General features: G+C 40.8%; 1 protein-coding gene across 1 annotated transcript in view; it reads left to right on the top strand.

Annotated features, from left to right (window-relative positions):
- chrd (chordin) overlaps window positions 1-1,611 on the top strand; it is a 38,891-nt gene extending 37,280 nt beyond the window's left edge. Inside the window, exon 23 of the mRNA XM_072571753.1 lies at window positions 297-1,611. Within this exon, the coding sequence (XP_072427854.1) occupies window positions 297-388 (92 nt within the window). The 3' untranslated portion in view covers window positions 389-1,611. The remainder of the gene's footprint in view (window positions 1-296) is intronic.
- The last annotated feature ends 13,166 nt before the right edge of the window (window positions 1,612-14,777 follow it).

Here is a 14,777-nt window from a genome sequence, read left to right as displayed (position 1 = left end):
CAAAACTGCCTGCAGGATAAACCATATTGCAATTTCTTAGATCTATCTATGAGATGTCTAAGCTGTTAGTAGACTGGCCAAGACAGACTATTCATCTAATTCATAAATGCCTTTGAAGTCGTATAGGAGGCAGTGGTTTCTCTTGATGAGGTGTTGTGAATGAAAAAGAACTCTGGAAGAGTTGAAATGCAATCTGTCATAAATAATGATCTGCTTAATTTTTTTTGTTTAGGCACCTTTAAATATTACCTCCAGCAGTTCTTTTCCACTTCATTAAGTATCTATTTTATTTTTAGATCTGACTTCATATTATGATGAAGATGGAGAGAAGTTAAAAGGCCGAAAGAAGGGGAAAAGTAGCTGGAATGCCAAACCATCGTTGGACTGACGTTTTCTAAATGCATTGCATATGCCAGTGGACAGCGAATGCATGTAATATACAGTATGCTATGATGTCTTCTTCAGTTGCTCAATCTGGGGTTTTGAGTACTTCATTTGAAAGCCCAGTGAAGAAAAATGGCTAATTTAAGCACACTCAGCAGCTTTAGTGCTTGGGCGCAGTTAATCAAAGGAAAACCAAGATATTGAACACCATCAGCAAGTTTGTGATTTGCTCTTCATGCTGAATTCTTAATTGTTTACCTCATGTCCTCTGGTCCTGGTTTGAAGGAACATAGTCATAACCTGCATGAATCCTATTTGTTACATGAAGTTCAGTTTGGAAGAGCTTGCAAAAGTTGTATGGATGGGTGAAAGATGACATGTCCTTCCTTAAAGCAGCTCAGCAACCCATGATCAATCATTTGTTCCTCTATTCTAGTGAGATTGATAAATAAGGAATGAATAATCGTATATTGTTAGCCATTTTTATTTTCAAGAAAACTTTGTGCTTCTCATCTGTATGTTAAATGTTTCTTGAAATGCAAATAGACAATCATGTTATTAAAGCCAAGAGAATCACATGGGAGTGTGAACTCCATCCAGTGAGGGATTTCCTGGGAACGAGGCTCAGAACACAATGAATGAAAGAAGGTGATTTTTTTTGTGCCTTTTAACAATTTACTGATAAGTTCCTGTTGCAAATCGCAAGTGGGAGAAGCTGTTTCATTCGTGTGACTTGATCACCATTACAATTGATCTTCTTTACCTTTACTGTGGATAAGATGTGCTTGTGTGATTGCCATTTGTGTATGTGAAACCCCAGGGATGAAAGTGTCAAATAATTGATGTGTTGGCTTATGTGTACGAGGTGATTCACATGCGCACCATCAGCAAGCACCAACTGCATTCTTCATAAATTCCTCATAAAGACTTCATTTGTAAACCTCTTGAAGGAGGCTTTCGTTGAGAGTGTTAAGTCTAACTATGAAATAGGTTGAGTGTGGTGGGAATAAAGAAGGATTAGTGAGGACTGTGCCTGTGGGCCACCTGCTAATATTCAGTGTAAATCACAGCATTGAAATGGAAGTGTGCCCTCCCTGCCTGAACTGTATGTACCAGTATCAATGTGAATAATGACCTGGATACTGCTGTAGGTGAAACTGTGGAATGTAAATAATGTAAGTGCTTCAGTTTTCATTGTTTTCATCAATATATTTCTATTTAACAAAAGAGTGCCGTCATGTACTTGCTGATAAAAGAGAAAGCAAATTACACTTCAGTGCGGGGGTATGTTTGAAATCTTGTTTTCGGTTTGTTTTTCAGTAAATCATGCATAATAAAAATGGACCTTTAGTTTTGAGTGAGAGGCTGCCCATAAAGAAAACAGAATTTCAGTAAAAAATTGAACAACAAATATAATTTGAAGAAATAGTGATGAATAGAAACTCAAAGATTAAACAGACCAATTACCCTATTCTGCTCCCCAACCATCCCAACCCTACAGTTGGTATATGTACACAGTGGTATGGTGCTAAGCCATGGGAAGATGCAAGTTCCAGATTTTAAAGGTAAACACTCAGTCTCTAATATATTGGATACAGAAATTAACTGGCCATCTAACTCATACCTGCAAATAGGATCTTGCTTTGCACATTAGATGTCATTTTTGCATACAGAACAATAATGCCTGCATTTAAAAAATAATTAAGTGGTAGCATTACATTTTGGGTCATACTGAGTATGTGAATGTGTAAAATAAATGCAACTTCTTTCATTTTTTAAATGGTTGAACCTTGATGGCCGTTTTAAACTCCTCTCTCTGCTTCTCTGTCAGAGGAGTTAGCCTGCTTAAAGCAAATTCCTCTATTAAAATATCATAAAGAGAAGTTTCTGACAGGCTCAATAAGGGGTTGTGTCATACAATCCCACTGATTAATCCTGGATTAATGTAAAAGAATGGAGTTAGGGCTAACTTGAGGCTACATTTAACCTTTGACACTGGTAGGCAATGTCTATCATCAAATTGACTAAAATCCACTCAATAAAGTTTAGATAATCTTTTTTGAGTAAGACCATTTGAAAATCTTCAATGTGGCTTTCAGAAAGTTTCATAGTTTAATAATTTTATAACAAATGTAGTTTACTGGAGTGTGGGAGGTTGAGGGTGACCTTATAAAGGTTTTTAAATTCTGAGGGGCATAGATAAGATCAATAGCAAAGGTTTTTCCTCAAAGGTAAGGGAGATCAAAACCAGAGGGCATAATTTTAAGGTAAGCAGAGAAAGATTTATAAGGGACCTGAGGGGCAACTGTTTCACACAGAGGTTAGTTCGTATGTGGACTGAACTGCCAGAGGAAGTGATCGATATGGGTGCAGTTACAAAATTGAACTGGTACATGAATAGGAAAGGTTTAGAGAGATATGGGCCAAATACAGGCAAATGGGGCTAGTTTAGCTTAAAATTATAAGACACCAGGTTATAGTCCAAGAGGTTTATTTTGATGCACTAACTTCTGGAGCGCTGCTCCTTCATCAGGTAGCTAGTGGAGTTAGGGTCCTACTCCACAGTTACCTCATGAAGAAGCAGCAGTCCAAAAACTAATACTTATAAATAAACCTGGTCGACTATAACCTGGTGTTGTGTGATTTTTAACTTTGTCCACCGTAATCTAACACTGGCACCTCCACATCATAGTTTAGTTTAGGAAACCTGGTCAGCATGGACAAGTTGGACCGAAGGGTCTTTTACCATACTGTATGAATCTGTGATTCTATTAAATGTTTCTTTCTAAACTAATTAGAATTGAACTTTTAGCCATGTAATGCAACCTAGAGGGTGAGTTAGCTCAGTTGGCTGGATGGCTGGTTTGTAATGTAGGGTGATGCCAACAGTATGGTTTCTATTCTTTTTCGAGCTGAGACCACCATGAATGCCCTATCCTAATCAACCTTGTGCCTCCCTTATTGCATGGAGATCATCTGATTAAACCCACCATAGGTCACCACCACCCTGCCTTTACTGGGAATATGGTGACTCAACTTTTATAAACTAATAACCAATCAAAGATCTAGATACTTATTTTAAAACATTTCATGTGGTAAATATGTTAAGCATATGAATTATATGGTTACATATTCAATATATTCTACGCTTATTATTCTGACAGTGATAATCATGCTTGTTAACCACCAATGCAATCAGAAAAACTGCTGGAAAACATGCACAGGTCTGGCAGCATCTGTGCAGAGAGAAACAGAGTCAAATGAAAACTGAAAGAGGTATGGATTCTGGAAATCAGAAACAAACACAGAACTTGCTGGAAAATCGCAGTAGGTCTGGCAGCATCTGTGGAGATAAAACAGATTTAATGTTTCAAGCCCAGTGACCATTCCTCAGAACTGATTGTAGCTTGGAAAAAGTTGTTTTTTATGCAGATGATAGGGTGGGGAGGGGATAAGGAGTAAATGATAGGTGGAGATAGAACCTAAAGAGAGAAAAAACAATTGGACAGACAAAGGCGTGGATAATGATCAGAGTCAAAGAGTGTAGTGCTGGAAAAACACAGCCAATCAGGCAGCATCCAAGGAGCAGGAGAGTTGACGTTTTGGACATAAGCCTTTCATAAGCTCCTTGGATGCTGCCTGACCGGCTGTGCTTTTCCAGCATCACACTCTTCAACTCTGATCTCCAGGATCTGCAGTCCTCACTTTCTCCTAGTGGATAATGATCAGCTTGGGAGAATGAATGGCTACTAATGGGGATGGTTGCTGGTTAAAAATGGGTTGAGTTGAAGTGGCACTTCAACACATCAACTTGTTCTCTGGCCAACATCTCTGTTTCAAGCTTGCTGCAGTGCTGCAGTTCAATGCAACATGGAAGAACAGCACCTCATTTTCCACTTGGGAACTCTGCAGCCTTCTAGTCTTGATAGTGAGTTCAATAATTTTAGGGCTCGAGGCGCCTTCTCCCATGTCCTTACCCCAAACCCCACACCACACCTTGTTATCATATGGTCAACTCGTACACACTGAAATAACTCCCCACTGAAGCTGGTATCTCGTCACCAAGTCACCCTTTATTTAGTTGACACTGGTCCAACTTTCTCAGCTAGCTTTCAGAGTGAACAGAACCTGTGACACTCTTGTTAATATTGGTGAGCCAGGGCTCCCTGATTGGGACTGTTAACCTGGTCCAATCAGGGAACTCATATTCTTTGACGTACACCTGGCTGACCCTGTCACAACCACTGCACACACAATCCATTGTTAGCTATTTGTAACTATTCATTCTAGGCTGATTGTTATCTATTCCTTTGTCTGTCCAACTGTTCTCCTCTCTCTCTGGGCTCTAATCCATTTATTGTTTACACCTTACCCCTCGCTGCTTCCTATCTTATGCATAAAAAAAACAATTTTCTCCTCACCAATATCAGTTCTGAGGAAGGGTCACCAGACCTGAAACATTAACTCTGATTTCCCTCCACAGCTGCTGCCAGACCTGAGAAACTGAGTCAATTCCGTTCTGAAGAAGTATCACATAAGACTCAAAATGTTAATTCTGTTTCTCTTTATATTTCAGCTGTCCAGCATTTGTAGTATCTTGGTTTAATATAAATACAATCAGGCTTGTCTTTTTGTTAACTACAGGCATCAGCTATCATTCAACTTGAATTTGTCAAATAGTATTTATGAACCACACCTGATCAAAATAATAAGGTTAAAGTCTTGGGTTCCTCAGAAAACACACTAGATATCAGCCCATTCCAAACATTATACACTTTGGTTTGATCGTGCCTGGAACAGAAAAAAAAAGATATGCAGATAATAGCCTTGACTTTCTAAAATGCATCTACAGCTATATTTGTTACACTTGCATCAAATGTAATTGACAATACTTGACAATAGCTTTGGAAAAGACTAATACCAGGCGTTCCTATTAATGTTCTATGCTGTGGTCTTTCTGATGAATTGTTGGAGAGGTAACTCAGAATTGAATGGACTGGCACAATTCTGAGCAGTTTGTTTCATCCTGAGGCAGTTGGGAAGGGGATTGACATTGGTGGAGGGAATGAAAACAGTGATTATAGTCTTCCACACATTTAACTGGAGGAAATTACACAAGAATAGACATTGAACAAGCAATCAGGCATCACAGGGAAAGGCAAGATGTTGCCAGATTTTCTGGTTACATGGCATTTTGAAGATGAAACTGAAATGGAACTGAAGTTGAAACGACTATCCCCACTATTTTCACAGATGTACACTGGCTTCTTGTGAAGCAGTGAATTTTCACTTCAACCACTTTGTTCTTATTTAAAATGTCTCTGTGGTATCACTCTGCCCTATGTCTGTATCCTTCCTCACCTTTGCATCTCAGCTCCCATTCTCTCCCCATCTTTGGCTCTACCATCAGTAACAGTTCCATACGGCATTACACACTTTTAAGGTGAAATTATTTCCTTCAATCTCTTGTTTTGTTTGTCTCTCCTACTTTCTAAGCCTGCCCAATAACTGCTTGTTCACTGATGGCATGGGTCACTTCCCATCAATTTTCTCCATTTAGCCTAACTCAGTGTTTGCATGTGTTCCTTCTTTATCCACTCCTCAGGTCATACAGTCATAGAGCCATAGAGATATACAGCATGGAAACAGACCCTTCAGTCCAACTCATGCAGACCAAATACCCCAACCCAATTGAGACCCTCCTGCCAGCACCCAAACCATATCCCTCCAACCCTTTCCTATTCATATACCCATCTAGATGCCTTTTAAATGTTGCAATCGTACTAGCCTCCACCACTTCCTCTGGCAGCCCATTCCACATGCACCACCCTTTGTGTGAAAACGTTGCCCCTTAGGTCTCTTTTATATCTTTCCCCTCTCACCCTAAACTATGCTCTCTAGTTCTGGACTCCCCCCACCCTAGGGAAAATACCTTGTCTATTTACCCTATCCATGCCCTCAAGATTTTATAAGTCTTCATAAGGTCACCCATCAGTCTCCGACACCCCAGGGAAAACAGCCCTAGCCTATTCAGCGTCTCCCTATAGCTCAAATCCTCCAACCCTGGCAACATTCTTGTAAATCTGTTATGAACTCTTTCAGGTTTTACAACATCATTTCGTTAGGATGCAACATGACTTCTCAACTCCTGTACTCAAAACTCTGACCAATAAAAGAAAGCATACCAAATGCCTTCTTCACTATCCTGTCTACCTGTGACTCTACTTTCAAGGAGCTATGAACCTGTGCTCCAAGGTCTCTTTGTTCAAGAATACTCCCCAGGAGCTTACCATTAAGTGTATAAGTCCTGCTAAGATTTGCTTTCCCAAAATGCAGTACTTATTGCAATTGCATTTATCTAAATTAAATTCCATCTGCCACTCCTCAGCCCATTGGTCCATCTGATCCAGATCCTGTTGTAATCTGAGGTAACCTTCTTCGCTGTCCACTACACTTTGGTGTCATCTGCAAGCTTACTAACTATACCTTAATGCTCACATCCAAATCATTTATATAAATGACGAAAAGTAGTGGACCCACCACCAATCCTTATGGCACTCCACTGGTCACAGTTCTCCATTCGGAAAAACAGCCCTCCACCACCACCCTCTGTCTTCCACCTTTGAGCCAGTTCTGTATCCAAATGGTTAGTTCTCCCTGTATTCCATGAGATCTAATCTTGCTAACAGAAGTCTATATGGATCACGTCTACCACTCTGTCCTCATCAATCATCTTTGTTACTTCTTCAAAAAAACTCAACCAAGTTTGTGAGACATAATTTCCCACGCACAAAGCCATGTTGACTATTCCTAACCAGTCCTTGCCTTTCCAAATACATGTGCATCTTGTCCCTCAGGATTCCATCCAACAACTTGCCCACTACCTTCCAACAACTAGCCCACCAGCGATGTCAGGCTCGCTGGTCTATAGTTCCCTGGTTTGTCCTTCCCACCTTTCTTTAAACAGTGGCACCACGCTAGCCAACCTGCAGTCTTCCAGCACCTCACCTGTGACTATCGATGATACAAATATCTCAGCAAAAGGCCCCAGCAATCACTTCCCTAGCTTCCCACAGAGCTCTAGGGTACACCTGATCAGGTCCTTGGGATTTAAACATTTTTATGCATTTCAAAACATCCAACACTTCCTTCTCTGTAATATGGTGACATATTGTAATATTTTCAAGATGTTCCCCAATATTTCCCCACATTCTATATCTTCCATGTCCTCTTCCACAGTAAACACCAATGCAAAATACACATTTAGTATCTCCCCCATCTCCTGTGGCTCCACACAAAGGCTGCCTTGCTGATCTTTGAGGGGCCTTATTCTTGCCCTAATTACCCTTTTGTCCTTAATGTATTTGTAAGAACCCTTTGGATTCTCCTTAACTATGTTTTCTAAAGCTATCTCATGTCTCCATTTTGCCCTCCTGATCTTCCTCTTTGGTATATCCTACTGCCTTTATACTCTTCTAAGGATTCACTTGATCTCTCCTGTTTATACCTGACATATGCTTCCTTCTTTTTCTTAATCAAACCCTCAATTTGTTTAGTCATCCAGCATTCCCTATACCTACCAGCCTTTCCTTTAACCCTAACAAGAATATACTGTCTCTGGACTCTCATCTCATTTCTGTAGGCTTCCCATTTTCTAGCCATCCCTTTACCTGTGAACATCTGCCTCCAATCAGCTTTTGAAAGTTCTTTTATTCCTGATGAAGGGCTTTTGCCCGAAACGTCGATTTCGCTGCTCGTTGGATGCTGCCTGAACTGCTGTGCTCTTCCAGCACCACTAATCCAGTATTTTGAAAATTCTTGCCTAATACCATCAAAATTGGCCTTTCTCCAATTTAGAACTTCAACTTTTAGATCTGGTCTATCCTTTTCCATCACTATTTTAAAACTAATACAATTGTAGTCGCTGGCCCCAAGGTTCTCCCCCACTGATGCCTCAGTCACCTGCCCTGCCTTATTTCCCAAGAGTAGGTCAGGGTTTGTACCTTCTCTAGTAGGTACATCCACATCCTGAATCAGAAAATGTTCTTGTGCATACTTAACAAATTCCTCTCCATCTAAACCCTTAATACTGTGGCAGTCCCAGTCTATGTTTGGAAAGTTAAAATCCCCTATCATAACCACCCTTTTATTCTTGCAGATAGCTGAGATCTCCTTACAAATTTGTTTCATGAAATGACTTGGCACGTTTGCAGCTTTCAACAAGTGCAGCTTCACAATTGCGAGTTGTTGGTGTTTGTGCTGTACGAAAATTGAACTATTTCATTTTCGTTAAATGAGGTTTGTATTTGGGGAAGGAGGTTGTTCATTGGATTTCCCCCACAAAAAAGGTAGGGACATTTCATGGGAGGCTTCTGTCCACAAGCTCTACTAAGATTTCTCACACAATTCTCTGCTGCTCACCCTCATTAAGTATGTAGCAGCTCTCCAAGCTGTTACCCCCCAATGTGATCCTGCTATCAGCAGCAGTGGAAGTGCAATTGTGCAGGTGCAGCATGCTAGGGTTATGAATTATAATCTGTATAGAGAGCAATACAAGGCTGTCCCAGACCGGTCTAAACATCGGAACCAGATCTTGAGGAGGCCTACCTACTGTTCCACGATGGACTGTAGAAAGATGGGCAACATGTATCTATCTTCTGGATTAGTGGTGCTGGAAGAGCACAGCAGTTCAGACAGCATCCAAGTAGCTTCAAAATCGATGTTTCGGGCAAAAGCCCTTCATCAGGGCATTTGCCCGAAACGTCGATTTCGAAGCTACTTGGATGCTGCCTGAACTGCTGTGCTCTTCCAGCACCACTAATCCAGAATCTGGTTTCCAGCATCTGCAGTCATTGTTTTTACCAACATGTATCCATCCTGGAGGCTTCCTGCCTCTATTCCTGATGAAGGGCTTTTGCCCGAAACGTCGATTTTCCAGCTCCTCGGATGCTGCCTGACCTGCTGTGTTTTTCCAGCACCACTCTAATTTAAACATGTATCCATGTTCAGCCTCAGTCAGGGAGCTGCAGAATGGAGTCAACAGCCATTGCTCTCAGCAGCCATCCTTGAATAGGGACATGGTATTTGAAAAGAATCAGGAATCTGAAAGTTATAATGGATATAGACATCATGGCAGCTTCTAGGGTACCTGGTGAAGATGTCTAAGATGTGATATTGATGACTTTGTTCATCTGATGCACATTGATCGATTTGAGCCCTTTTCTACTGATGACATCAGCCGTGTTATGACATGGTGGTCTTAATGTGACATATGGACTACCTTTGACCCCCTGCACCCGGGGATGCCAGCGATGTTGGCAAAATCTAATACCTTGTCATTGGAAAATGAGATGAAACAGTGTGACTTGTTGCAAATTGCATCAGCAACTTACACATTGAGGATTGACAGATCTAACAGAGACCTCCAGTGGATGCATTCAACAGCATAAGGGCTTAGTGGAGCTGTCGCCTTGATGGTCATGGGATAGAAAAGCCATTCACCTCTTTCAGTAATGGGTTCTGCTGCAGCAGTTAACATTGTTCTGTGGTAATGTTCCATGGCAACCACAGCTTGCTGCAGTGCATCTTGCTCATTTGGAGGAAATGGTATCAAGGACAATAGGGTCTGGTCCTCCTGTAGCTTCTCTATACACAGGAAGGATCTTTAGTTGTGAGGCTGAAGGCTGTTACGTAAATGACCATAGAATGCTATCAACTCCAGTTCTGAATATTCAACTTTATTCAAGTAATTACTTAGTAATCACCACCTTCACAATGCTCAGGGTAATGGCTGCATCAGTAAATTTTAATCTTCTTTATAACCTCGAATTGGAAAAGAAAATCTTTTCTAACTCATCAAAAAAAATGTCTTAGCTTTGATATTTTTACATGCAGTTCTTGCTTATCTATCAATTTCTTCATCTTGGAACGGTCTTGGTCTCCAAGGCAATGACCACATCTCCTCTAATGCTGAAGCCACCCTCAAGAAGCTGAATTTCAGATAGTCTTTATTCCTTGTGACCTTCCTTCTCACCAGAAGTTTCAAGCTAATATTAAATATTTTCATCATGTAAAAATCACCTCACATTTTTCTGCTTTGGACATATGCAAATACAACATATATAATTCAACATATGCATATATGTGGCAGTAATTTTTATATAGTTGTCATCAAAGATATAGAAATGAGCACTGACTTCAATTCTGAAGTATGAACTTTGCAATGATTTTGACAGGAATGCTGCTTATTGCTAAACCTGCAGCAGACATTTCTGTTGCACCGAGTGTCTGTGCTCCCAAGATTAATTGCCATGAAGTATTCTACATAATTACCGAGTGCTGCTAGAATCCATCACCATAATTCTCTGTGGCGGATCTGTTAGGCAGCTGTGGAAATTTTAAGTCATGGAAACTTTTCAAAAACATTCATCTCAAATGCTGCACTTCTTTGTGATTTTAACCCTTCAGGGATTTCTAGTTTTCCTGAGCCAGATAGTTATCCAAACATTTCCAACACTCAATGTAAAACTGAAACTAATACAATCAATACATGAATAAAATTAATTTCATGTTGGCAATTCCATCACCAGCACATTTATTGTAAGCTGCTGAAATATTCCAGAAATGTACTTTGATCTGGAATTATACTGAACATACTTGCTGAGATCTTCCAGTTGGAAGATTGCTGTGGCACTAATGTGCACTGAAAGATGAATTACAGGACCACTTGGAATTTCCAATGCGCTGAACACTGGGGAGTTGTACTGTGAGTTTAGTCTTCTGGTTGATAATTAATTCATATTCGGAGCCCTCAGAAAATGTCTTCAATTCTGAGTTAGAGTTGCTGACACCAGAGCATTGCTTACCAAGATGGTTATCCAGGGAAATTAGAGAGCTTAAAACCTGCCAAATTCCTGGATCACTTTAAAACTGATACCCCTCACTCAACACTGACCTCCTGCAACCTAACCACTCAACTACCCTCCTGCTGCCATACCCCCTCAGCTATTTAACTTCCATAATAACCTTCACTTGTCGTTTGTCAAACTGCATTTGGGACCGTTAAATCCAAGAAGATAGCAGTTAGTGCTGTGAAAAGGGGGCACGAATTAGCCTCAAAATGCTGATCCTCAAATGTTCCTGGATCACATCTGTGATTCCGAAGAGACCTGAACTGGAAGTTAAAGGCAGGAGAATGGAGAACCAAAGCAGTGTAAACATGATTGAGTAGGCAAAGTTTAAAATCACACAACACCAGGTTATAGTCCAACAGGTTTATTTGGAAGCACTAGCTTTCAGAGTGCTGCTCCTTCACCAGGTGCTTGTGGAATAAGAGCTACTTCACAAGGTAGTGCTTCCAAATAAACCTGTTGGACTATAACCTGGTGTTGTGGGATTTTTAACTTTGTCCAACCCAGTCCAACACCGGCATCTCCAAATCATGAATGAGTAGAGTAGTATTCCAACTTTAATTGACAATCAACAGAAGATTTGCTCCCTAATGACCTAACACTTAAAAAGTGTAAAAGCTAGAAATAAAAAATCCTAATTTTCAAAATACCTGCTTCAGGAAAATGCTGTGTATAAAGGCATGATTGAAATGAAATCGATAATGAAACAAATCAGGTGAATTGGCCATGCTAAATTGCCCGTAGTGTTAGGTCCATTGGTTCGGGGTAAATGTTGGGGAATGGGTCTGCGTGGGTTACTCTTCAGAGGGTACGTGTTGACTGGTTGGGCCAAATGGCTTGTTTCCATATTGTAGGGAATCTAATCTAATCAAATGTTGGTTAAAAGAAATGCAGTGCCTGGCATGTTTCAATAAAGAAGTTGCAACTACCATCTTAATATAAGCAATGAATGCACCCATCAGTGCCTTCAGAGATTGCAGAATTTAGTACAAATGGACAGTTGATCTTATCAAATAGTAGATGTTAGACAGCTAAGGCTACAGTTTATACTGTACAAAGGTGAGTGCCTCTGACTTATCATCCTATAATAACTCAATCAAACCTTGATATGAATCAATGCCTTGTTAGAAATGTAATAGTTTAATATATTGCAGGCAGATGGAATATGGAATAAATAATGTAATTGATTGTCACAAGGTTGTTCATGAATCTAAAAGGAGATTTGGCACCTTCATTTAGAAGGAGATAATGATAATGGCATGGCAATGACAGATGACTGAAATCTATGACAGACAAATAGAATTCCTTAATTTGGACTAATGGCTGGAGGAGATTAACACTCAGCTGCATTTTGTTGGGCTCTTCAGTTCTGTAAGTATTCTGAATGTTAATTTCATCAGAGATGACCACTTGCCATTTTTTAAAAATATGCCTTTCATACTAACTATGCTCCTAAATTGTATGCTTTGCTAAGCTTCTCTGTTTCAATTACCGTCCTTCAGTTTTGTTTTCATCACCTTGTGCAAATATGACCACAAGATGGTGCTCCACACAAATTAATTGGAACAGCTTCCTTGTATGTATCGTCACCTTTATTAAAATGTTTCTGATTAATTGTATTTTTCCTTGTATTTTGGTGACAGAGTTAAGTAAAGAAGTGAGTGGGCTATGCCAGAGAATTAGCTATCAGGTGAAGAGTAATTGCTGGTCCTTGTGGATCAGGTTGAACAGGTCTTCAGAGGGGTTATCTATATTTGATCTTGCCACATGTTGCTTATATGCCTTTTCACAGAATCAAGAGAATCTATAGTTGAACCAATCTCTCCTCATAGGACAGTCCTGCCATCCCTGCAAACTTCTACTGCACTCCCTCTATGGTAAATATTATCCTTTCTTAGGTAGGGAAATGGGAAGAGCAGAAATAGTCGAGGTGTGATCTTAGCATGGTTCTGTATAACTGCAGTAAGAGATCCCTGCTTCTGAATACAAATCGTCCTGCAATAAAGACCAATATGCCATTTGCCTTCCTAATTATTTCAGGTAGCTCCACATTTCAGTAGGTGTCATGATCAGAGGGAACTGCCAGGAATGGTGGAGCTCTGTCTAAATGGCCAAACATGGAAAAAGTAAGAGTGAGCTGGCAATCTATCGTAAACTCTGGCCTGTGAAAACAAGAATATTGTGCAAGTTTCCATTTTTGATGGGCACAGGAGTCACTGGGCTCTCTAATTTTGGTCAATCTGGTTTGACTAATGAATGGGTTCTAGTGGTTTCCATTCTGCATGCCGGTTAAACACTGCATGTTAGCTTAGTTCACATCAAAAGAATCTCAGACGGTCTTAACCATTTGGTCCTCCTTGGATTACTTGATGTGACAAGATGGTTTGTTAGTTTGTCAACGTCACACTTCCATGATGCGCCAGCAGCTTACATGGTTAGCACCCTGCATGTACTTCAGTCAAATGACTGTCAGGATGTTTAAGAGAAGCAGTCCTTAGTGTTGTAAAGGGGGAGCCACAATCAGTCTGAGGGCACCATCACAGTCAGTCAGAGGGTACCATCACAGTCAATCAGAGGGTATCATCACAGTCAGAGGGTATCATCACAGTCAGTCAGAGGGCACCATCACAGTCACTCTGAGGGCATCATCCCAGTCTGTCATAGAGCACCATCACAGTCAGTCTGAGGGTACAACCATAGTCAGTCAAAGGGTACCAGCATAGTCAGTCAGAAGGCACCATCACAGTCAGTCAGAGAGCACCATCACAGTCACTCTGAGGGTACCAGCATAGTCAGTCAGAGGGCACCATCACATTCAGTCAGAGGGCAACATCACAGTCAGTTAGAGGGTACCTGCATAGTCAGTCAGAGGTCGCCATCACAGTCAGTCAGAGAGCACCATCACAGTCAGTCAGAGGGTACAACCACAGTCAGTCAGAGGGTACCAGCATAGTCAGTCAGAGGTCACCATCACAGTCAGTCAGAGAGCACCATCACAGTCAGTCAGAGGGCAACATCACAGTCAGTTAGAGGGTAGGACCACAGTCAGAGGGCACCATCAACGCCAGTCAGAAAGCACCATCACAATCAGTTAAAGGGTACAACACAGTCAGTCAGAGGGTACCATCACAGTCAGTCAAAGGGGACAACCACAGTCAGTTAGAGGGTACCAGCACAGCCAGTCAGATGACACTCAGGAAGGTAGAAACCAAAACCTTGGTGCAGGAGTATATTATGTGGCCCTGCAAGCTAGATCCACCATTCAAAATAATCAATGCTAATCCTCTATTTTAATGCCATATTCCCATGTTCCACTCATACCCCTTACTGCATTCATAATCTAGAAGAGATCTATCATTTTCTTGAAAACTATGACTTGGCCCCAGTAGCAGAGAATTCCACAGGTTCACTGCCCTTTGAGTGAAGAGTCCTGATCTCAGTGCTAAAGGGTCTATCCCACATCCTAAGACTGTGCGCCCCGGC

This window comes from Chiloscyllium punctatum, chromosome 6, assembly GCF_047496795.1.
Source record: "Chiloscyllium punctatum isolate Juve2018m chromosome 6, sChiPun1.3, whole genome shotgun sequence".
Classification (NCBI taxonomy): Eukaryota; Metazoa; Chordata; class Chondrichthyes; order Orectolobiformes; family Hemiscylliidae; genus Chiloscyllium; species Chiloscyllium punctatum.
The sequence above is the reverse complement of the archived record's forward strand: the minus strand, read 5'-3'. Positions and strand labels throughout refer to the sequence as shown.